Below are 24,985 nucleotides of genomic sequence, written 5' to 3' on the forward strand. Positions count from 1 at the left end.
TACTGGCAATGATGATACAGAGATCATTGTATTGAAGACTCAGTTGGCAACAAAATTTGAAACTAAGGATTTAGGACCACTCAAATACTTCCTTGGAATTGAGGTAGCCCGATCTAGGAAGGGTATCTTCATTTCCCAAAGAAAGTATGTCCTAGACCCTCTTGATGAGAAAAGGATGCTTGGATGCGCCTACTGCAGTTAATCATCAACTAAGCAGTCAGGGAGGTGATCCAGTGGATAAGGAACGATATCAGCGTCATGTAGGAAGAATGATATACCAATCTCATACCCGAGTAGATGTTGCCTATGTTGTGGTAGTTGTAAGCCATTTTCTACATGACCCAAAGACAGCTCATCTCAAGGCAATATATCGGATTCTAAGGTACTTAAAATCAGCTCCAAGAAAAGGCATCCTATTCTCCAACAATAGTAATCTAGAGTTGGAATCCTTTGCTGATGCTGATTGGGCAGGCTCTGTGGATGATCGTCCTTCAACCTCAGGATTTTGCACATTCTTTGGAAGTAATCTGGTCACATGACGAAGAAGCAATCTGTTGTGTCCAAATCAAATGCAGAAGCCAAGTACAGAGCAATGACACAAGGTGTCTGTGAACTCATTTGTCTCAAAGTATTACTTGCTGATTTAGGAGTGACTCATTAGGGACCTATGCATCTTTACTGTGACAATAAATCTGCAATCAGTTTAACCCAGAATCCAGTTTAGCACAATAGGACCCAACACATTGAAATTGATAGACACTTCATCAAAGAGAAACTTGAAGAAGGCTTGATCTGCACTCCTTTCGTCACTTCAGAAGATCAACTTGCTGATGTTTTCACATAGGGATTGACATCTAAGTAATTCCATCCTGTTGTATCTGTTAATGTATACATTGATGCTGCCGTTCCCTAACAATTCGAGCTTTTAGGTGAAACGGTAGCGAACATGGTATCCGAGCAAGGAGATCAAGTGTTCGACTCCTGGGAAGTGCATCAGAAGAGTTTTCCCATCATTTCTTCTCCCTAGGTGCCACACGAAGGAAATGCCGCATGAGATCCACGTGCAAGGACCGTGGGATCTTAGCCTGCACGTGTGGGGGAGTGTTGATGTATACATTGACGCTACCCTTCCCTAACAGTTCGAGCTTTTAGGTGAAACGGTAGCGAACAGTATCCAAGTTGGGCATGAAAGATCTCTATGCACCAACTTGAGGAGGAGTGTTAAGGATAAGGGTTACCTGTCTAGATTCAATGTATGTAGAGGCTAAGGATGTTGACCGTATTGTGACTCAGCCCTAGCTAAGCATACCATATTTGTAATCCATATCCAATCTATAAATAATAAAGGGCCTTTTTCATTATTGACAAGCCATATCATTCTCTATTCTTTCTCTTCTCAACTTGGAATACCCCGTGCGCCAAAGAAGAAAATCATGCGGCTGTGAAAGCTAGTTCTTTCTTTTGATGAAATTAAGCAATAACTTCATTCTTTTGAAGATTTCAGTTTTATGTGAGAGTATAGTTGAACAAATACTTAGCATTCTTAATTAACAATGGTTTGTACGTGGAGAAATTTATATTGTACTTACACTGTACCATCATTTTGTTTATTGATGACAATGCTGGAGATGCTTGTATTTAGATTCTTCTTTCTCATGTTAACTTCCCCCTCCCCTCCACCTTCCAAAAAAAGAAGCTTTAGTTCCCTTTAGAAAGCAACATGTTTGGATTATCAGTATTTTCATTTGTACTGCTCAAACACCTGTTATGTGGTACCCCCAAAAAAAAAAAAAATTAAAAAGAAAGAAAGCTGCTTTGCTTAAAATGTTTTGTACCCTAGAGGTAGGTGCTGTTAGTCATTTCATGTATTAGCTTATAAGACAAAAATAGATGAAGCAAAACAATAGATCTATGCTAAATAATTGAAGTGAAACTGCTTCTGGATACATGTGTGACTTGACCAACTTGTATGCAGTAATTGTTCAACAACGCAGGCTGTACTACGATCCTACTAATAAACGATATGCAGCAACTGTTCAACAACTCAAGCTGTACTATGATCCTACTAATAAACGAGGGCTTAATGTCTGGATAAGTGTATTGAACTGTATGTTGTGATCTATTTTGTTTTTCCCATCCTTTGTTGCACATGAGGTTATCCTTTTGTATCAGCATCATGTTTCTTGATACATATGGAGATACCCCTTTGAATTTTGTGATCACTTATATGTGAAGAATGCCTGATAATGGTTTTATATCCATTATAACATTAGAATATTGCTTTTCTAAGTTACTGGTTGGCAGCCTTGTTTAACAATGGATATTTCATCTTAAATATTGGCTGAAGAAACTTTATGATAGTCTAATAGATGGACTTCTCTTGGTTTCAATCCTCGTCTATACTGTTTTTTTGAATCCTAGCCTACTTTTGTGGCAGGAAAAAACATCCTAGAATAGCATCCTTGTTGGACACCTATGTAGGTGGGTATTACTTCAGGTATCTTTTTTAGAGGTGGCTTTTCTGTGAAACACCCTCAAGTGCGTATTATTGTAGAACCATGTAACAAACAAGGTGGGGACATAGGTTGCTGTTCGCTATTTGCATGAGTACAACCAGCGTGAGTCTTATAAATAATGAACAATTGAAATGATAGATCAACAATAATTAGGATGGTTATTCTTGAAATGTTGCATTTTTCTACAACTTTACCTTGTTTCAAGTCTCATTTCGGGTACTGAGTGCCCTTGTGTCTAACTTTGCATGTAGGGACTGGTGTTTGACCTTGAGAAGGAGTCGACTTTGTATATAGATCTTGCAAAATCAAATTCTAGACCCAAGCGCTCCAGAACAGGTCTATTACAAGTTGAATTCTGCTTAAACATGGTCATTTTCCTTGTCGTTAAAAAAATCTTTACCAATTATGTTTATTGAACCTGTTCTAAAACTGTGATTCTAAGAAACAGATGATGGAAGGGCTGGTTCTTCTGAAAAGAAAGTTAGAGGTTCCGCCACACTTCCAGGAGGAATTCCTGACTCTGGTAAGATAATTTCCTGACATGTTCAGAGTTTGAGGAGTGAGTATTTACTCATAGTAGCTTCTTTTCAGCTCTGTTTATTTTATTCTTTTTCCTCCCTTTCTTGTTTTCAAGTTTTATCTGGCCTCTTGTTTGCAAATTTGGTTATTTTCATACGTTTACTGTCCCATGTTTTTTCTCCGAAAATTTTAGATTTATTTCACTCCATCTTGGTTGTGCATGTTTCATTTTCTTCCATAGGAGTTAGTTTCTGTCACATGAGAACACATACTTCTTAAAGCTCACTTTGCACATGTTTGGCACGCTTGGGCACTAACAGGTGTTGGCAGCAATATTCACATGCCTGGAATGAGTAATTCTGCTTACAACATGATTGGTTATCCATCTACACAAAGGTCGTCTGCACGACTTAAGCACAGCTTTCTTATTTTAAATTGATTACTTCTCAGTGTAATAGGTATTATTGTTATACATGTCCTATTAAATTCTTGCTGAAAGATCAATGGTCCCCTGTTTCCTGGGCTGTAGTCTGGTGCTGACCTTGTAAACACATGCTGTTGCATTTATCTAAATTTCCTCTGTTTTTCTTAATTTCAGTCATGGGGACTTTGGTGGTGCTAGTCAAGTGACCACAATGAAATTGGTGAGGCTTACCTTTCTATCTGTAATTCGATTTCAAGTCAATGCAGTTATATGAGGGTTTTTTTTTTAATTTCTCCTATAAAATTTCTATCCATGATAGTTTAAGAAAGATCAAAGATTTTATTAATATCAAAGTGTGGGTGAGATACCCAAAAAAGTACATCAGACCATACATGCAGGACTTTAAAGAACAATCATGAATCAACCCAGTGACAAAATTATGATAAATCCCAAACAGCTAATGAAACTTTTATACTATGATGCCAATCAGAGCATAGTTTGAATCTTGGTCGAAACCACTGAGATTTCACGTAATATTTCGGTTTCAACAAAGGTTGAAATGAAATTTGGTGTGACTTAGTAGGAATGCAGCGCTATCACCGAAATTTCGGCATTTCAACCTAAATTTGGTACAAAACAATACATATAAAACATTGTTTCGATCGAAATTTCGATTTTGACTCAGTTTCGTGAGTTTTGAGTGATTTCTCATGTTAGAGGAAAAAAAAACTCAAAAAAAAAAAAAAAACCCCACAGATTTGGTATTTTTGGTCAAACCACCAACATTTCTTTGTGGATAAAAGTATTGGGGATTACTACAACGCATCTATAATGATGATTTGCCGCATTTGAGTAAGATTTGTGTAATATTCAAACTTAGAGGTATACCCTTTTTCCTCAGAGGTTTCGAGCCTTCCTGGAGCTCTATGTGGTACTGACATAGAGTTCGAGGAGCGGTTTCGTAGAGGTGTTTTAACTTCGGTTGTACACTTGTACTTGAAACACTTTCACATGTGTAATATTAAATGGTTTTTCTTTATTCCTAATACACGTTTTAGTTGTTTTCAATGAATTTTGTGTATTCTAATATTCTAATACTAAATTATGTGTAGTTTAGGTTATATTAAGAAAGTATACAACAAAGTACGGTGTACACTACCAACCTAGGGGGTATGAAACCAAACGACCATTTTAAGTGTTTTTTTTTACAATCTAAAGGTTCCAATATGTTTAGAAATGTTTAATTAGGGTTTCTCTGAAGTTTCGGGCCAAATATAGCCATTTGACCACCAAAATGGACCAACGAAATGGCCAATTGAAACATGCAGAGTTTCGGTCGAAACCAAGGTGGAGACCGAAATTTCAAACTTTGAGTTAGAGATGAAAAGGCCACCTCATATGAGTGAAGTTGAATCTGTCATATGCCGAGAAGAGAAGGTTTTTTAACAAGTCTTCTTACCACCATATGATGTGAAAAATACGAGGGACAAACTCCTGAATAGCTTTGAAGCAGTTAAGTCCATCTATTCTGTGAAAAGAAATGTAAATAATTGTGAAAGCATAAACCTGTCCAGAAGAAACACGATGCTATTTCATCATCGCTTCTCTGACTTGGAGAATGATTAGCAGGATTGAAATCAAGATAGCACGTTGGGCAGCAGCTAACGATTATTCATAGTTGTTCTATTCTACCATGGGTATCGTAAAGATTTGGCAACGTCATACTGGTTTGTGAAACTGAATAAAAAAAAAGCATTCCTTCAGTAACTTGGTTACATCCAGTATCAGAAGCACTATGATTATGGGTAGAGGGGGTTGTTGGAGTCTACTTGAGTCCTACAGGACAGGAGAAGGAGTTTCTACAAGAGCTGAGGTTCTCTCTCTTCATTATGGCATGTGGTATGTTCTTAGATGGGGTTTTGACCAAGTGAGCATTGAAGAAGATGCTGCTAATATCATTCTATGCATGAGTTAGGATGATGTTCCTTAAGGATTTTCTGACCTAATTTAGGATATTAAATATATACCTACTTTGTCAAACTCCTCATTCCATGGGATGATGTAGGACAAAATATGAAAAAGAAGAGACCAAAACACTTTTCACGTGAACAGTGTCACAGCCCCTTATTTTTGGCGTGGTGAGAATATTCCTTGAAAATTGTGGAGGCAGATTAGTCTTTTAAGTATTAGTGATTCAAGTCCTTAAGTGAAGGGCAATTTTGTCATTGTTCTAAAGTTAATAAGTTGGACTGATGGGGAGCGCATGTTGGAGATTCCGGCTGCAACAATGAAGTCATCCAAGTGGGTCACACAAGGAGATTTGAAGACTTAAGAAGATTTAGAAGATTTTATTATGTTTCTATTTTTATTTCAGTCCTAGTTAATTAGAGTAGTTTCTAATTTTCAGATTGAAGTTATTAAGTCAAGTTTCTATTTTTTTCCTTTTACTTGAGGTGCAAGTCCTGCCCTCTATTAATTGTAAGGCTGCTGTAGCCACTTCCATGATTTTACTTGTTGAATGAAAGTTGCTTTTGCTGCAAACATGAATTTCTTTTGAGTTTGATTGTGAGACTTGAAGGGCTGAAGGAGCCTGGCTGTGAGAGCCAAATCCATCTATCCCCCAACCTTCTATTTTCTCCGTCTTCTTTGTCTCTCCATCTATCTCTGAGTACTGCTGTGGTATTGGGACTGCCCAACCATTAAGAAGACCATTTGGGTGCTGGCTGCTGCTGCTGTTCTTCAGTTAAGGAGATCGAGCCACCTTGCTGCTGCTCTGCAATCCCAGATTTGGTGCTGTGATTTGTGGAGGTCATATCTCTGCAAGCAACCATCAGTTTTAGTTGATTTTTGGAGCACACAACCTCCCCACTGCCTCCTCCACTCGACTCCAGTGTGAGAGGATTCTGCTGGCTGGTTAGCCCTGTAGTCCATAACTTTCTAATTTGGGAAATCTCTCATATCTCACCATTCAGCCGATACAATTGGCTGAGACTTTCAGCAGAGGGTTATCTCCACTCCTCCTTCACTTGATCTGCACAGGAGTTCAATTCCAGCACTATTTGGAGGGTTTTCCACAACCTTCTATCTTGGTGTTTCAGTGTTATCTCAACATCAGGCCATCAGAACTGAACCAAGTTTGGAGTCAAGCATCCCCTTAATATCATCTACACTCGATCCAAATTAGGTCTCCTTCACTTGGCTGGTTTGACTAAAAACCCTAACTTTCTATTTCTGAGTTGGTTCTAATTTTGAATTTCTGTGGGTTTTGGGACTAGTCTTACATTATTTGGAATGATCCTACTGTAGAGTGGTTCTTAGTTGAACCCTTTCTATATTACGGGAAGCCCAGATTGACCAATGAGTTGGTAGACAGCATTGCCAGAGAGAGTGACGTGAGAGAGGGGTTTGTTACAGCGAAGGGAGGTGTTGCTGTGGGCAACTGAGAAGCAGAAGATTACACCGAGGGTGGTTGTTACACCCGCACCCGAGAGCCTATTTGTTTATTATTTATCCTTGTGGTGAGTAAACTATGCTGCCTTGTTTTCCGGTGTGTCTTTCGCCGTGATGGTCAAAGGGTAGGTTATTAAACCTATTTTATTGCTTGTTTACTTCTTCTCGAAGTCCTTGAGGTATGGGCCCAAGCCCGGACCTTTTTGATACTTTATCTACCCTTTCTATTGCATAGGATGCAGGGTCCTATGTGCATCCGATCCTGCATCCGATGTTGTTGCTGTGGCTAATTTGAGTGAGACCTTATGTGGGGCCCACATGCCCTTTATCGAGGATGTTGTTGGTGCCTTGTCGTGGTTGACTACTACCTTTGCCTCCCTTCTATTTTGGTGACCTCTTAAGTGGGCCCTTGGGCCTAAGTCATGCTTGAAATAGGTTAATGTACTTTAGACATTAAAAGACCTTAGCCAAACAAGACCTAAGCTTTATTCTAAAACGAAGCCCATTGGGCCCAAGTTGTGTCTTAATGGTGTTTAATTGAGTTTAGGTGGGTAATGAGTTTAGATAGGTAATATGTTTGTGGTTCATTAAGAAACCCTACCCAAACAACACCTAAGTGGGCATTTAAACTACCCTACCCAAACAAGCCCTAGATTTATAGTTAAGAGGCCCTAGCCAAACAGGCCTTAGTAAGGCACATCTATAGATATGAGAGCTAGGGCTATTCCTTAGTCTTTCTCATTTTCTTTCCTAACCGAATCATGAAAGGAGAGGAGAGCTTTGAAGAGAGGAGGCAGCAAGGAGGAGAAGAAGGAGAAGAAGGAGGAGAAGGAGGAGAAGGTGGGATCGGCTGCTTGAGCTTGGATTTACAAGGAGGACCTTTTGTGTACCTCAAATCAGGTAGGCCAAGAACACTCTTGTCTCTCTCCCTTTTCTTTTCTCTTTTCGGTTGAGCTTGGAAGGCCCTCCATGTCCTTCTTTTTGAGCTTAGATGGCTCACCTAATTTCAGTCTTGAGTCTGGGTTTCCTCGTGGAACCAAATGGCTTAGCCTAAGCTGTGTTTTTGGGACTCCATTAATGTATTACAGTCCTATAAAGATCTCTATTTGACCCTTTGCTGAATCTATTTGATTCTAAAGCTTCAACCACCAAAGGAAACCCCAAATCTGGATTTTTGAGCTTTTGATCCTTTAAATCCTTCAATCTTTTGATGATGGGTACTTCTAAGACCTTAATAGACCATAGGACACCCCCTCCCTAGTCCCTTGGAACTTAAAGAACCAAATGGGGCAAATTTGGGCTGTTAAGGACCTTAAAAATCGCACCTGGGTTACATCGAAGGCAGAGCTTTGAGTGAGTCCGATGTTGCCTCCGATGTGGCCTGAGCCTGTAGGGAAGGTCAGACTCAAGGTCGGAGGCAAGCCTGCTGAGTCCGACGTTGCCTCCGATGTGGTCTGAGCCTGCAGGAAAAGTCGGACTCAAGGTCGGAGGCAAGACTGCGTGAGTCCGATGTTGCCTCCGATGTGGCCAGAGCCTGCAGGGAAGGTAGGACTCAAGGTCGGAGGCAAGCTTGCTGAGTCCGACGTTGCCTCCGATGTGGCCAGAGCCTGCATTGAAGGTCGGACTCAAGGTCGGAGGCAGATCTCTGCTGAGTCCAACGTTGTCTTCGACGTAGTTTTCAAGGCTTATAACTTATGTAAATTGTGGGGTTTCTCTATGAGGCCTCCCCTACACTCTCTCACACTCTTATTCACTTCCATAGGCGCCAACATATGTGCAATGGAGTGATTTTGAGCAGGAATCGTTGCGCTTATACAAATTCTATTTGAAGTAATTGGTGAGTGGGTTTGGGTGACTGTTTGAGCTTGTTTAATATTGCTTATTCATGCATTTATGAATTATATTGTGACATTATCATTCAAGCATGATTGCCTATTTGTATTTATTCTTATTCGATGATGATGATGATGATGATGATTAGGATGATATGGATTTGTGTTGGGTTACGGTGCCAAGAAGTACTGGCACCGGAACCCGTGGATTACGTGGAATTGTATATTGCATCTCATTCTTGCCTGTATGCGCCGTGTTGTGTTGGTACCCGGGTGTTAGATGGAATGGGACGTTGACACACCCGGATGTACTTCTCAGCACGATAGGATTCATGTAGTATATACGTGGTTAGGCTCGATTCCTATGCTACGACCCTTACCAACAGGGGTTTAGGTGTTTGGTAGCTAGAGCACCTGCTGCTTGTGGAGAGTTAGAGAGGCCAGGCCAGGGGTAGTAATGCTTATCGGGGTCTGCTTCTGGGTGGTGATGGCTACGACCGGCGCGGGCCCCATAGTAATAATTGAGGTTGCATTGTGGTGAGAATGGAAGGATCCACAGTTATTGCAGTAGCATATACCCATTGACTTAGCATTGTGTGTTAGGTGGTAAATGAATTAATAATGGCATGCACCATGGACTATTTGTGATTGTGTGATTGTGCATCCCCTTTTCTCTCTCACCAGCTCGGTGGAGCTAACCCCCGTGTACACATTCTTTTTAGATTTTGATGCAGATGATTACTGTGGAACCAGAGACCGTGACTGAGGATCATGGCGATGGTTGCCCATGATGATTGTGCCTACGGGCTGTACTGTTACTTGGGATCGTTCTCGTTTTGTTATTTTGATAGCATTGTGCTTTGTATAAACTTTTATGTTTTACTATTTTGGTAGCTACTTGATGGTCATTGGAATTTTGTAACTATGTTACTTATTATCATTAGCCAATGAACATCTTATAATTATTTCATTTACGCTTCCGCAAACTCTAACCTATCTTGGAAATGTAATATTCCTTTGTCTTTCGCGCTCTAATATTATTGTATTTTAATATTGGTTTATGACTGTGAGTTGGCTACTGCATCGAGATCCTGGCGGTGAGGTGGGATGATGCGTGTCACCCCAATCATACCCTGATATTGTATTTTATCCCTTGTTGGGATAGGGGTGTGACAGTGGTGATCTTAAGGAATTGGCAGCGGGAGAGGATCTGCTGGAAGGGGACAAGTGCGAGCCAATGAAAGGTGATGAAGCTGTAGGTGGCGCAGGAGAAGGTTGATTTTGTTATGTGATGTGTTGAAAGCATCATGATCATTATTCAAACTAATTTCTCTGTTCTTTCAGGCTGCTAAAAAGGTTTTTAGCCATTCTTCATGAATAGTAGAAAATTCTGATCTCTGTTCACTTGACCTGAAAGTCTTTCCAATCAACTTCAATGCTCTGCTAGCTTTTGAAGCAACTTCAACCACTTGCCTAGGAATCCCGGTCACGAGTGCCACCTGCAGCTTCATCTCCCTTTTCTCTCTTCCGTCTCTCCTTCTGATCTCGGCTTGTCCTTCCAATCTCACCCCTCCACCTCCTTCTATCTGTGTCTGCTCCTCTTCTGCTGCCTCTTCTTCCATCACCACCACCACCACTGTTAGTAAAGCAAGATGAGGTCATTGGTGGACAAATAGTCAAACAAGCTTTCACGGGCAATGGTGATGACCAGGGCTTGGACTCTGAAGAATCTCCCAACACCGACAATGAGTTGGGTCAGGACTCAAAGGAATCTCTGGGCCAAGGCTCCACGCCTTCCAAAGGAAATTGCAAGGTGGCAGCAATGGAAGACGACCGTTGCACTTTCCCTCATCTTCCATGTAAGAATCCTAGCAAAATCGGTGTATTTTGAGAGGGGGTGGGGTGGAGAAGACAGGGCACCGATAGGAAAGTCTAATAGCAGACCACTTTTCCACCCTAGACATCCAATAAACCCATATTACCATACTCCAGGGAAAATTGTCAGAGATTCCCATACCCTAGCATCCCAGCCCGCTACTCCCCCAACAAACATATGTGGCGTTATTGTTTATTGCCCTGGATTTTGAATTTGGCAATGGTAAATTTGGGTAAGTAGTAGTGTTGCTTGAAGATGAAGAAGAGAATAGGATTAAGATCAGAAAAGAGAGCACATATTGTGTATCTTTGAACAATATTCGTTTACATGAATATATTGTATACTAAGACCATAATATCCCTAAAGCAAGGTTCGAGGTCTCCGTATCTCGGCTTGTTTCGGTCAACCAAAAACCGAGTTGTCTCGGTAACTTGGCGAGATCTCGGCCGAGTTGGTGCATTTTTTATGTCAAATTTTGGCCCTTGGTTTTGGTGGCCATATGACCTAATTAAGTCATGGAACTTGCAGGACAGCCTATTTTAGGCCCTATCTACATTTACGCTGCCCTTCCCTAACAATTCGAGCTTTTAGGTGAAACGCTAGAGAACATGGTGTTAGAGCAGGGAGGTCAAGTGTTCGACTCCTAGGAAGTGCATCAGAAGAGTTTTCTTGACAGTTCTTCTCCCTCATTGCCCTGCGAAGGAAATGCCATGTGAGTTCCACGTGCAAGGACCATGGGATCTTGACCTACATGTGTAGGGGAATGTTGATGCATACATTTACGCTGCCATTCTCTAACAGTTTGAGCTTTTAGGTGAAATGGTAGCGCACAGTTTTTTTAAAATCACACCCAAAATGGTAGTTTGACCTAGGACCCTAGGTTGGTAGTGTACGTTGTATATATATATTGATATGAACAACTCCACACAATCTTTAGTATTAGAACACATATAATTCAGGTAAAACAGCTTAAATAAGCAATACAAATGAAATTTCTATAATTCAAGTAAAACCCTTAGTTTTTTTTTTTTTTAATTTTTAAAATCCACTTGTTCCAAGCTTAGTTGTATAAGATTTGGTTAAAAAAAATCAGCATTTGGGGGGGGGGGGGGTTTGTGCGTTCACAATTGAAACCCACTGAGACAGACGAGACTGGTCAAAGTTTCGATCAAGTCTCGTCCGAGTTGAAATCTCTTCCAAATGATGTTGATGTATTACTTTCAACTTGAAATCTCCTCCAGATGATGTTGATGTGCAGCAAACCTCCTTAAATGTTGTTGTTGAGTGACAAGTTCACTTGTTCCAGACAAGATTTGGTGAGCTTTGGGCAAAAAAATGAGGTTTTGAGGTGTTGTCCTTCAAAACTTAGTGAAACCACCGAGAGCCGAGCACTGGTTGAAATTTCTACCAGATCTCATTGAGACTTATTTATATCAAGTGAGTTGGTATCTTTTTCGCCAAAACGAGATAACGGACTGAGATTTAGAAGATATGCCAAAATCTCAGTCAAAACCATGTAATGTTTTGAAATCACATGTGGTTTTGACTCAAGTTTCGTCAAAACCGAGAAAATCACCAAGATCTTGCTGAGATGTTGCGAGACATTGAACCATGCCCTAAAGTAGCACAAAGGCTAAGAAATCTGCACCTGAGGCCAAGAAGTGTCAAAATCTGACTTGTCCGATGTGGATTCTTCATCCATTTATAAGAAATCCACATAACAATGCATATATAATCTCTGTAGCTCTATACCGCTATAATGGCCATTGCTAGAGTGGTGTTTTGTACTTCTGCTAGATCATTTCCTTTTATCTCATTCCAGGATATGTCATGACATTTCTTAACTAACCTGTTCATTTCTGGGGACTTTTCCTACATTATCAGAGTTATTCATCAGCACCTCAAGTTCCACAAAACACTGTACCATGCCCAACACTTTTTGTGGCTAATCTGGGGCCAGCATGTTCAGAGCAGGAGCTAACAGAAGCATTTTCAAGGTCTGGAGAATTGAATTATTTTTCTATGCATATGAATTTATAAGCTTGGTAGGGAATTGATTGCAATATTCTATGCTTCTGTCGATTACTTTGGTAGATGCCAAGGATTTTTGAAATTGAAGATGCAAAACAGATTTGGAGCTCCAGTTGCATTTGTTGACTTTCAGGTACTGCTTCGTGACCTCCTGGCGGACTTGTTTTAATAAGGAGATGTCAGACTTCTGATACTTTTCTAGCATATTATTTCTTGGTGGTCTCTTAAATGTTCTGCAATGGATTACTGTCTGTACAGGATGTTGATTGTTCTACCACTGCCCTAAATCATCTTCAAGGAACTCGTCTATACTCATCAACTGATGGCGAGGGCATGCGCTTGGAGTATCCTTCTGAACATAACTTGAACTTCTTTATCTTTTGTCTTTTAGGAGTTGTTTCAAATGAGTGTGCAATTTTTTTTCTTAACAAATCTAGGTATGCGAAATCACGAATGGGGTTGCGTAAGAAGCCAACATAGATGTAACATAGAACAAGTGAAGGATGCATTTTCATCTACTATTTCTCATAATCACTGACGAGAATGACATCAGCTATTTATGTGGGAGAAAGCTGCTTTGTATGGAAGTCACTATCTTTTCCCAGGTGTATTCCTTTTTCAACCTTGGTGTCAGCCTATTCAGCGCATTTACAATTGTAGTGGCATTTACTGCTACCTAACAATGTGGTGACAGATTTCATTTTCTATTTTTTGGTTAGTAGACGGGTTACAGATCTGGTCATGGAAATTAAGAAGAGAAGAATTATTAATATATATACTGTCATATTGTTGGAATCCAGTATGAAAACCTACATTGCTTTTGCTATTGTAGTTAAGTTTAAGATCCTAGTAATTTTAGATCCTAATAATTTAGCAACGTTGCTTTTTCCATTGTGTTTAATTACATTTTGAAATCCTATTAGTTTCAAGTGCTGAATTGTAGATCCAGTCCTTCCAAGATAAAATCCATGTCCAGCTACTTGGTATCATCTCACTGAGCATGCCAACCTACTCGTTAGCAAAATATTTAAATGATAAATTGGTATCGCGTCTCCAAACTTCGTCTGTGCAATAAGGTCTATGTATTACAATTTTTTCTTTCCATTTCTACTACTGTATGGAATGAGATGTGCTCAGTTTTTCAGTGCAACTTGATAGATTCATTCTACCACTAATGAATTTCCCTGATACATTCATCCTGTGCTTCTGTCAGAGATCTGAGGCTAATACATGTTTTCTTGGGGTTTTTTGCTGAGCCTTGGATCTGTTATTCAGAGTAGTTTGCCTGAGTTCTTTCTTTTTTGGACAGAAAGAAGGGATGCTATGATTACTTAAGTGAACATTTCAGGATTCTTGTGACCCCTTGTACCTCAGATTGCAGGATTTGACAGAGATCTTGTGGAAATTCATTAAACGGCTTACAAGAAGTTCAATGTTTAAGAGCTTGTTACGCAAGGCAATCAGTTGCTGAATTTGTTTCTCTGAAGTTATGTCTGATCCTTTTTATTGTCAATGCGAGTGAGGATGTGCTACCAGTCCAAGGTAGGGATATCTGTTTATGAAGAGTGAAGAAGCTGGACTGCAAGAAGGGAGTTGGACTCCAAATTACCATTGAAGCCAAGAATTATCACTCCATTGAGTGCTAATGGCCCATAATTCTTCCGTTAGATTCATTGTCACTGGGGAATTCCACGCCATAATTCTGCCGAGAGATCAATGTCACAGGGGAATTCCACAAAAGTATGAATAACTTTACCCTGAAAATGACAGCCGAACTCTAGCACCAGTGTAGCCCGTCTGTTTGCAAGCTGCTCCGTCAGTGTTGATTTTGAGGGTACCTCTCAGTAGGGGTTGCCGAGTGACAGGAATTTGGGCGGAGGCTTGAAGTTCGCATGCATGGTATGCAATGAGTTGCATGATTCTGTTTGGTTCAAATCTGGTATTGTCAAATATTTGCTTGTTTCTGTCTCTAGATTTCCCAGAGCCAAAATAAGAGCTGAACTTGCAATTTTATTCTCGACCGGTAGAGTGGATGATCCGGCAAAACCACCTCCAAATTTCTGTGTGGTCTTGGAGAAAAGTGTTGAGGCTCCGACCCAGATATTGGCGAAGAGTCGGCTGGATGGCGGAGGATTTGCATGGCAGTTTACCTGAGTTCTTTGTTCCCTTTCAAGATTGTGTAATAATCATCTTGATAATTAATTGCCAACTCTCTGGTCAATGGATATCCTGAGGAACCAAAGCCCAATCTTAGAATACTAGCATAAAATATAACTAGGAAAACTAGGAAAAAGAATGAGGAAGCAAGTCCTTCAATTTTTATAATCCCCTATATCAACTGAAGCGCTGACTTAATTGATTGTAATATGACATTTACCCTGCTCTTAGCTGTTCATTAACTGTTCAAGGCAACTATGATTCTGGAATCTGTGAAGGAAAGGCATCCATACAAAAACCCTGGCCATGAAAATGATAGTCAATTATTCACCTCTGTTTTTACAGTATTGCAGGCCACATCAATGTTGGATATCTTAGCCCACGGGGGAATAGAGATTTTGGTACAAGCTCTCGAAGCCGGCATTTAAGCTTTCAAGGCTGTCTTCTTTTTTGGTCATAGAGGGCAGAACCTGAAACCTGGTGGGAAGGAGATGAAGTAAGAAGAAAGTGGCATTTAAAGCTTTCAAGGTGCCATCCGATGAGGGAGCTGGGTTCATGAGACTGGTGCGCCTGTGATGCTGGGTTCATGAAGCTAGTGCATTTGTGAAGGTGAAGGTGCATTCATAAAGTTTGGGGTTCGCTAGGTGGGTCTATCGTGAAGGTGAAGGTGTTGTATTCAAAGCTGGGTAGGGATGCGCTGGTGTGGTGTTTGTTCTACCTTGATTCAGGCAATGGTCTGAGTGGATCTGGCTGTTATATGATTTCTTGGCTGGTCTGAAGTGCGCACAACATGATTGCGTGGCTGTCAGCGTGAGGGTGTGTTGAGGGGATGGTATGGATCGTTATGGTGTGAAGGGGTTTGACTGTGGGTGGATGGATGGCTCACGGAAAGGAGGCAAACCGGCCTAGTCATTGTTATTCTCTTCAGGGGTCTATGATGTATAAGGTCTCAACCTTCATTATGTGGAACCTGGTATCGTGGGTGGAGTGGAAGTGGTGTTGTTCCCATTGGAAGTGGCACCGATGAGGGTTTAGCCACTAGGTCCTCCTCGGCTGTTAGTTATTTCATTGGTCGACGACCTACTTTTGAAGTTCTGAAAGCTACTCTTTCCAAACTATGGCGTTTCTTCGGGTTGATGGAGATATATCTATTAGAGAATGAATGGTTTCTTTTTATTCAAATTTTCATAAGACGAAGATAGGGTTTGTATCCTTGAAGGCGGTCCATGGTTTATGCATAGAAAGCTAAGCAGTACTCAAGCCATGGTCGCCCTTGTTTCATTGCAAAAGATGAACCTGAGCTCTCTCTCTCTCCCTCTCTCTTTCTGTTTGGATTCGTCTCCCTAATCTTATTGGGGAATCACAGAATTTTTTCTCTCTTAGTAAGAGAGCGTATTCCTAAAATGATGTTTTTTCTTGGAGGATCAAAATTTAGAAATTCATATTCTATTCCTTCAAAAGGAGATTCTTGAAGCAATTAGATCCATGAAGATTAATGAATTTGTTGTAGGCTGACTGGGAAATGGATCACTCTTCTCCTTCTTTGTGACTATGTCAGGTCTCTATGTGAACAAATGTAAATCCCTTCTGCTTTTAACTGGTATCTCTGACTCTAAAGAGGTGAAAGCTATCTGGCAGATTATTTCAGGGTTCTCGGAGGGTTCCTTCTCAGTTAAATATCTTGGTCTTCCCCTCATTACGACTAAACTTACTACTGTTTACTATTGTGTGCCTATTCTAGATAATATTAGGAAAAAGCTTCAATTGTGGAAAGCTAGATTTCTATCATATATTGGTAGGTTGGAACTGATTAAATCAATCATGCAGAGTTCCTATATTTATTGGACATGTAATTTTGGGATACCACAACCCATCATCCAGAGAATGCATGGAATATATGACGAGTGCATAGGCAATGATAAAATTCCTCCACACCATTGATTGGGTGTCAACGTGCCTTCCCAAACAAGATGGGGAGCCTTGCATTAAGAAGAATCAAAGAATTGAACCTTCCATGGATTCTGAAGCTCATATGGAAATTGGCTTCTAAAAACAAAAGTTTATGGGCTGACTGCATGTACTCTAATACCTCAAGAAAGACTCTATCTGGACGGTTTTTCTCCCCCCTAAATGCTTATTGGCCTTGGAGTGATATCCTGAAATACAAACACTTGGTATCTCAAATTATCGAGACCAAGGTGAATGATGGCGCCTCCACCTTTCTATGGCTAGACAACTGCCTCCCCTTGGGGGTACTAATTAATATCTATGGAGACTCCATTCATTACCTATGAAGGATCAATAGACTTGCTAGTATGCGTGAGGATCGTAGAGCCTGTAGATTAATAGGAGACTTAGGGGATTTGAGGATCTTGAATATTATACTACAAAGGGAAGAAAATCTTTATTTGTTGTTGGTAAACTGGAAAATATACTTTTGTTTCCATGGAGATGTAAGTAAAGGAAGGGAAATTGATTTAAAAAATAAAAACGAAATTTTGTAATCATTATCTAAAATTATTATTTAATGGACAAACTTTTTTCTATCCATAGAGGACGGTTCACCCATCATCTTAGAGGTCACAAACCTTTCCTAGGGCTTTAGTATGTATATTCCAAAATACCCTTCTGATACCCATTCCCGCCCTCTCCCACCCCTCGGTGAATGGGATCCCAGATGTAATTTACTTAAAATTCTAACTATGTTTAGTAATTTGATTTTTCATATATAAATCTTTACTTATTTTTCATATTGAAACAAAGTAAAGTATAATTTTTAAAAATTAAATTTGAAATGATTGGAGTTAGTTTTTGTTTTTGGTAGAAAAATGATTGGAGTTAGTTACACAACCATGTTAGGTAATGATTATAAAAACATTTATTTTAGTTTTGATTTAATTTAATTTTTCTTCCTATATATATATATATATATATATAATCATATTAAGTAAGTGTCATCTAATTCTCTTCGCTTTTCTCTTGATCAAGGAAGTTTTCGAACAAATCAACCATCTTAAATCAACTTTCGTTAATGAACTTGGATTTCAGGTCCAGTGCATCCCCCTTACACCTTGTGTGGTAATTTGGCAAACTAAATGTACAACCCTTTCCAGTTTTCCTCGTCATAGTTTGCATCTTATATAGCCATTTTAAGTTTACAAAATTGTAATTTTTTTGGTAACGTAAGGAATAATACCATGGGTCTTGGGCTGTAACATTAATTAAAAGAGATTGTCTAATGGGTTTTTCTTATTTGTAATTTTTTCCCCCTTTTAATGCAGCATGTTTTCTTCTAATGAGGGTTGATTAAGTTATTTCACACTTGCACTTGAAAAATGTGTAATATAATGACATCTTTTGATAATGACATAATGATAAGTCATTTTCAAATTATTTTAAAAAATCCTATCTCACCCTTGATTTAAAGAACTTTTGAAAATAAGATAAGGAGCAATCAAAAGAAGGATACAAGTTCTAAATATACCTAAAGCCTCTATAGATGTATTTCTTGACACATTCTTTTGATTGTCTTTCATCTTGTTCATAACAGTTCTTTAAATAAGGGGTAAAAAGGGTTTTTTTAAATAATTTATAAATGACTTATTATTATGTCATTGTCATAAGTTTTCTTTTCTTTTTTTTTGGTAAAAATTGTCATAAGTTGTCATTGTCTTGTAAAATTATAGCACACATGGGAAATGAAAAGATTTATCCTTGTTAATAAAGAAGGGGAGAAAATGATATATTATACTAAAAAGACAAAAATAATAAGATTATAAATTATTTGACATTTAAGGGATGTCAATAAGAATATCCCCTTTATATTATGACTTTGTTGAGTGGTTTAAAATCCGCTAAGACAGCACCTAGAAAAATGTCTTCATATTCTTTTCTCTCTGTGTTTTCCTTTAGGCTCCATTTGGTTGCAAGGGAAATCAAAGGGAAGGGAAAGGAAAGTTTTCAAACCTAAAAAAGAAAGTTTTATAATCATTATCCCTTGTAATTGTATAAACTACTTAAATTTCTTACTATATTTAGTAATGATACATTTTACATGTAATATTTATTTTACATTTTAAACCAAAGGGAATTGGATTCAAAGTGAAGTGAAATTTAATAATCAAATACGGAATGATTTGGAGCTAGTGATATTGTCACATGGAATAATGATTACACAAATTTCTTTTTTAAGTATGAAAATTTCACTTCCCTTCCCTTTAATTCCCCTTGCAACGAAACGGAGCCTTATATGCTTGATCTAAATAGCTAATAGCGTTTACCCCAAAAAAATATCTAAACCGTTGGTGGCTAATACTAGGAGGAAGTTATAAGAGAAAAACTGAAGTATGTGGTGAATCACAAACTCAACCGTTTAGTTTTGAAACTATACATATCTTTGTCAACCCATAATCCAATAATGGGTCAGAATGGCTGTATCAACCTTCCACTTGCATTTTTGTAAGCCATAAGAAATATTAATAACACAATAGGTCCTAGGTTGCCAAGTTAATTAAGATTATTCAATCACGTAGAGATCAAGAAAAAGGAGTTGAATATACATCAAGGGTTGAGTTCCAATTCTACAAATTATACTCTATTATGACTTTATCGTGTGATTTGTTAAGGTAGCACAATGTCCTTCGTTCATAGTATTACTGTATTAGTTCCCTTCCCTCTTTAGTATTTCCTTATATGGTATTATGCTTATCTGAGTATTTAATAGCTAATTACTAAGAGGAAGTTACAAGAGGATAACTTAAGTATGTGGTGAGTCACTAATTCCACCGTTGAGTTTCGGAATTATAAATATATTTGTCAATCCATAATCCAATAATGGTTGAAATAACCAAATCAACCTTCCACTTGTTTTTTTTTTTTTTTGTTTTTTTTGTTTTAATTTTTATATTATCATTAGGAATAATATCATGGGGGGAGGGATAGGTATACTAACGGTATATTGTAAACTAGCATCCTATGTGTCTATGTCTCTCTTCCCCCCTACCCAGCCTTTTCCCATATCATAGATTCTACTTTTTATGAAATGTTTCATATATCTTCATGTATGAATACGGTCATCACATTAGCTTTAGGGATATTATTATTCAATACGTAATTGGTGTATCAGATCGTATTGATACAATATGCTGAATCAGTACACCTTTTTGATATCGACTCAGGTATTGATCCTATATCAGTCAAGAAAATAAAAAAAGAAACTTATAATTAATTAAAATGAATATTTGTTAAAAAAAATTAAATTAACTATTTTTGTGTGAAATGCTACCCAAAATGCAACTAAAATTACAATAAGTTTTTTTTAATATAAAATTATAAATATCCAAATAAATCCCTAGAGTATAAAATTAAAAATGAAATTAAAATATATATGTTTGATTATATTAAAGTTGTATAAACGTAATATTTCTTACATTATGTAAGTAAAAAATGTTGAATATCTAGACAAAACCATAACAAATTTATACTAAATCTAAAAAAAAAAAAAAATCTATATAGCTTATAAAAATAAAAAATAAATCCATGAAAAAAAAGAGAACAAGAACTAACTAATTCATCACTAACTTATGAATATTGCACAAGATGTAATCAATGAAAGGTTAGACATTGTAATTAACAAATTTAATAATTAAAAAATAAACAAATAATAAAAGGCACATAAAGCATGTCATTTTTTACAAATAGATGCAAATAATTAATAGAAACATGTCATACTACTTTGATTTCATCATAATTCACAACCCAATCCAATGATGATCAGAATAACCACATCAACATTCCACTTGTCATAAAAGCAAGCACTTTGGATAAAGGTTGTGTTGTACGTAGGGATGTAAATAACTCTTCTATTTCAATCTAAATTTCTATTTTTTTTCCATTAAGAAAAAACATTCCACTTACTTTTTTTGGTAATATCAGCTTTGTTTGATTGCTAGGGGAATTGAAGAGAAAGGAAATGAAATTCTTAAACGTAAAAAAAAAAAGCTTTTGTAATCATTATCCCATGTGAATTATATTACTAACTCCAAATAATTCCATATTTGGTTATTAAATTTCATTTTACTTTGCATATATTCAATTCCCTTTGGTTTAAAAAGTAAAATAAAGATTACATATAAATATATCATTACTATTTATGACAAGAAATTTAAGTATTTTATACAATCACATGGGGTATTGATTAAAAATTTTCTTTTTTAGGTTTGAAAAGTTCCACTTCCCTCATTAATTTCTCCTGCAACCAAACATAGCCATTAGGAATAATATCATGGATCCTAGTCTGTCAGCTTAATTAAGATTTTTCAATCATGCAAAGATCAAGAAGAGAAACTTAAAAATACATCAAGGCTGGAATTCCAATTCTACAAACAATATCAGTATTATGCATGATTTTGTTGTGTGGTCTAAAATCTGCCAAGGTAGCACCTAGAAAAGGTCTTCATGTTGCTTGCAAATTGCTATGTTCTTGGTATCAGTTTTCTTCCTTCCTTAGTGTTTCCCTTAATCTGAGTAGTCAATAGCTAATCTAGGAGGAAGGTACAAGAGGAAAACTCAAGTAAGTGGTAAGTCACTAACTCCATTAATTTTGGAATTAGACAAATAATGTCCTTGTCAACCCATGCTCTAATTAATGGTCAAAATGGACATATATACCTTCCAGTTGGTTGAAATTAAGAACCCATTCATCTAAAAAGTTAGTTAATTGGATTGTAAACAGAGCTTCATCATACAATTCTGTCATGAGATTATTTACTCCTCTTGATCACAACTGAACTATCTCTTATCAGGTCTTGTACTTAGTCACCATTATCCACATTAAATTATAGACTAATCTACTCATGTCTTATAATTTATCACTTAATATCTTGTTGTGAAGTGCTCCTCACATGAGGGGGGAGATTTCCCTCCACCTTGGGCCAATTGGCATGAATTCCATATCTATAATTTTAATTAAATAAAACCCAAATCCTAATTCCAACCTTCTTGTCCTATATAAATAAAACAGGTGTGGTTCAGGCTTTGTTTTGGGATTAAATAGAAATAATTATAGGAAAATGATATATTGGGCTCACAAGATGTGGGAGTCCTCCCCTACAGAACTAACTTTTCTGTAATTTAATTGGTCTAGAGGATGATATCAGGTCTCAAAGTAAACTCTCTGTTTTGTCTTTAATGGTGTATACATTGAGAGTTTACTATTCAACTAACATAAATTTGTTGTTTCCATACGTGCCAACTACTACATAGCCGTTTTGCTTGTAACCTACTTGGAGTAGTCTCTCTCTCTCTCTCTCTCCCTCCCTCTCTCCCTAAGGTGAAGGGAGAACTATTCCTTCTCTCCTATTTTGTAATATTTTTAGAAAGTCTTGGCAAGAAGTAAGCATAAGCAAAAATTTAAACTCTTCTATATTCACACACTACAGTGAATCCACAACTCCCCCTTCTCACTCACTCCTTTGAAAACTTAATCCAAGAGTAAAAGGAGGAGAAACAAAACAAAACCCAAAAACCCTTTATTAATGGTTGGAAAATGTGTTAGTTGGATTTGATTATTCAAGTAATAATCATAAAGGAAACAGTCAAATTTCATATTGGTTGGTTCCCTTCCTTTTTATGTTCATATTCAGACTTTACTGCTAGTTTCCTTCTATTCCTTGCCCTGTTCTTCCTTCCTTTCTTGAACCCATTAATGCCATTCCAAGTTTTCTCCATTACATTCTTCCTTTTACGAAAACTGAAGAAGGGTTGTCTCATTATAGAGAGAAAGAAAAGATAAACTCAAGAGTTGGGATGCAGGGATTGGTGAATGTTGCAGTGGCGGCATTGTCTGCTGCTGTTGTTGTAATGATTCTGATCGTGCTCATCTGGAGATTTTGTTATTACAGAAGAGTTAATCAAATTACAGACACAACGAAGACGAAAGTGGAGAGCTTCCGATCAGGGATTGGAAAGGTTTCCATGACCAAATCCAAGGATCGAGATAGCTTCTCTGGTTTTAATCATCCAAATATCCAGAGTAGGGTGAGTTTCAGTGTTTTTCGACCTGGGATTCCCCCAACTTCTTCATTCAATTGGGCTGATCACCCTTGGCTTGTTTCAGAGGCTGTTGAGTATGGTTGGTCTAGATTCGGCTTCGCAGCCGAAGCTTCATTGGGTTTATGTCCTGCTGCGGATATAAGCTGGGAGGTGTGTGCAGAATCGGTGGATTTCATGCAGAAGATTAGATTCAATCCTGAATTGAAGAGAATCGATATGGGTACCCTTCCTTCGGGTCCTTCATGCCTTATCAAATCTTCTCTGCCATTGCCAGGACCTCCATTTGAGAATGGCTCCTTCCCTCAAGAAGCTTATTTAGAGATCACAATTGTTTCTTGTCCTAACGATGAAGTTGACTCTCTTCACAGCGTTAAGAGAAGCCCTGGTTCAGAGGAGCTGACGAAACTAATTCCTCAGACTTCCAATGTAAGTGTACAGTCAGACTCATTAATCCATTTTACAGAAATCATTAATGGCAGTGGAAGGGTTCAAGAACTTGGAATTAAGGAAGGAGAAGGGCAGAACGAAATCCCTATGTTCTCTGTAGGGTTCAGCGTTGGTGGGTCTCTCCCAAGAGAACTCCCTGGAAACTATCCTGGCTCCATTGGATTCAATTCCAATGGTTCTCTTTTCCTTGATGGTAAGTTAAAATTTTCTTCTCATTCATCTTAATTTGTTTCTGACTACACAGTTTTAATCTTCAACAATGAAACCCAACTCAGATCCTTTCAATTTGTTCTGTAATCAGGAATGAAGCTCATCTGTGAATCTGTAAAAACAGAGTTGGAAAGCAGAGACAAAGTGATTGGTTGTGGATTTGATCCAGCTCAGAAGAAGGTGTTCTTCACTGTAGATTCAGAACTGGTTCATGTAATCAATTGCAAATCAGAGGAATTTGGTTGCCCACTCTACCCAACTCTAGCTTCAAATGTAGACATTACAGTTATAGTTAATTTTGGACAGAGTGCTTTCAAGTATTTACCAGCAAATGCACACAGGACTCCAAACCCATGTTTCATTGCTCCTCCTGAAAAAGGTTCTGCAGCTGGTTATGAAGATAGCAGAGATCTCTTCTCCATGGCAATAATTGATCCTCAATGGCTTAATTCCTCCAAGAATGACAACAATGGCGATAACATGCCGTCACCAGATCGTAAATGGGGAACCAATATGTCACCAGATCGGAAAGGGGAAACTGAAACAACTGAGCTATTCGAAATAGCCTTTTCAGGTACAGCAGACCAACATGCAAATCGATGAGCAATGTTGGAACATATGATGCTTTTAATAAGTTCATGAATCAGAGAACTTAGAATAAATAATCTATAAATTCTGATTGAATTCTAAACCAGATCAGATTCTGCTACACCAAGTGAAGTAGATGATGAATTTGTTACAAATTCTTTGGTATGGTCTTGTCGATTTTGATGTTTGTTCGAATCCGACAATGCGGCCAAGCTTATTATTAGTTTTGAGGATTTAAAGGTTCTAAAGAGAAGATGAACTTGTTAAGAAGTCTTTCTCTCTCAAGGTAAGGAGCTGCTACAGTTGGTTTGAGAATGGCTTCATGTTATTAATCAAGTTGTATTAGGAATGCCGGCTGATTTTTTCAGTTCTAATTTATGTTTTTTCAATTTTCAACTCCTTGTATATATTTTAGATGTTTTCAATGCCAATCAAGTTGTAGACTTGTAGTTCTATTTTCAATACTTAACTATTCTGAAACAATGAATGCAATCACAAGATATATAAAAACATTCAAATTTAAGGATCAAGGACTCTTCCTTGCTAAGATTCTGAATCACCAATATATTCAACAAAGCCCAAGAAATATAGGGGTCCCCATAGAAAGGAAAAATTGTACAACCAATATAAAGCCTTCCTTAAGGTAATCGTTATCACCTCCAATTTCTACCCGCTCCAATTCCCTCCAATCCCTCACATAGGAGCGAAAATGACCATCTTACCCACTGTCCAAACACACTGCCCAAGGTGGGGTAGGGTGGTCATTTCTACTCCTATGTGAGGGATTGGGGGAAACACTAAGATCCATGAGCCGAGTAGGTAAACCCCAAGAAGAAACCATGAACCTATTGCGAGGGTTATCAATTCAAGAGCCTTTGTGGCT

At 38.1% G+C, this 24,985-nt stretch overlaps 2 protein-coding genes and 1 long non-coding RNA gene across 4 annotated transcripts in view; 2 read left to right on the forward strand and 1 right to left on the reverse strand.

The window, feature by feature from the left end:
- Positions 1-13,719, forward strand: part of LOC122662441 (U1 small nuclear ribonucleoprotein A) — a 37,728-nt gene extending 24,009 nt beyond the window's left edge. The window contains exons 3-10 of one of the 2 annotated variants that reach the window (XM_043858073.1): positions 2,768-2,852; positions 2,959-3,039; positions 3,356-3,431; positions 3,634-3,679; positions 12,502-12,614; positions 12,712-12,781; positions 12,907-12,992; positions 13,086-13,719. In XM_043858073.1, coding sequence (XP_043714008.1) covers positions 2,768-2,852; positions 2,959-3,039; positions 3,356-3,431; positions 3,634-3,679; positions 12,502-12,614; positions 12,712-12,781; positions 12,907-12,992; positions 13,086-13,128 — 600 coding nt within the window. In that variant the 3' untranslated portion in view covers positions 13,129-13,719. Of the gene's footprint in view, positions 1-2,767; positions 2,853-2,958; positions 3,040-3,355; positions 3,432-3,633; positions 3,685-12,501; positions 12,615-12,711; positions 12,782-12,906; positions 12,993-13,085 lie in introns of both variants that reach the window. The other variant, XM_043858074.1, reaches the window with a different exon arrangement.
- On the reverse strand, positions 571-21,172 carry LOC122662442. Its single transcript, XR_006333024.1, has 3 exons — positions 21,162-21,172; positions 17,371-17,377; positions 571-869 (listed from the first exon to the last, which is right to left on the reverse strand). It is a non-coding gene; the product is annotated as an uncharacterized LOC122662442 (long non-coding RNA).
- Positions 21,173-22,611: 1,439 nt separating this feature from the next.
- LOC122663155 lies at positions 22,612-24,598 on the forward strand. The gene is made up of 2 exons (XM_043858857.1): positions 22,612-23,497; positions 23,606-24,598. The coding sequence occupies exons 1-2, from the start codon at positions 22,612-22,614 to the stop codon at positions 24,115-24,117; spliced, it is 1,398 nt and encodes a 465-aa protein (XP_043714792.1). The 3' UTR covers positions 24,118-24,598.
- Positions 24,599-24,985: the final 387 nt, after the last annotated feature.

This window comes from Telopea speciosissima, chromosome 5 (genome assembly GCF_018873765.1).
Source record: "Telopea speciosissima isolate NSW1024214 ecotype Mountain lineage chromosome 5, Tspe_v1, whole genome shotgun sequence".
Classification (NCBI taxonomy): domain Eukaryota; kingdom Viridiplantae; phylum Streptophyta; class Magnoliopsida; order Proteales; family Proteaceae; genus Telopea; species Telopea speciosissima.

Bases quoted from the DNA above. Each gene is read 5' to 3' on its own strand.
- LOC122663155 (XM_043858857.1), top strand. From the start codon at position 22,612: ATGCAGGGATTGGTGAATGTTGCAGTGGCGGCATTGTCTGCTGCTGTT. The intron at 23,498-23,605 runs GTAAGTTAAAAT...TTCTGTAATCAG, and splicing joins TGGTTCTCTTTTCCTTGATG to GAATGAAGCTCATCTGTGAA.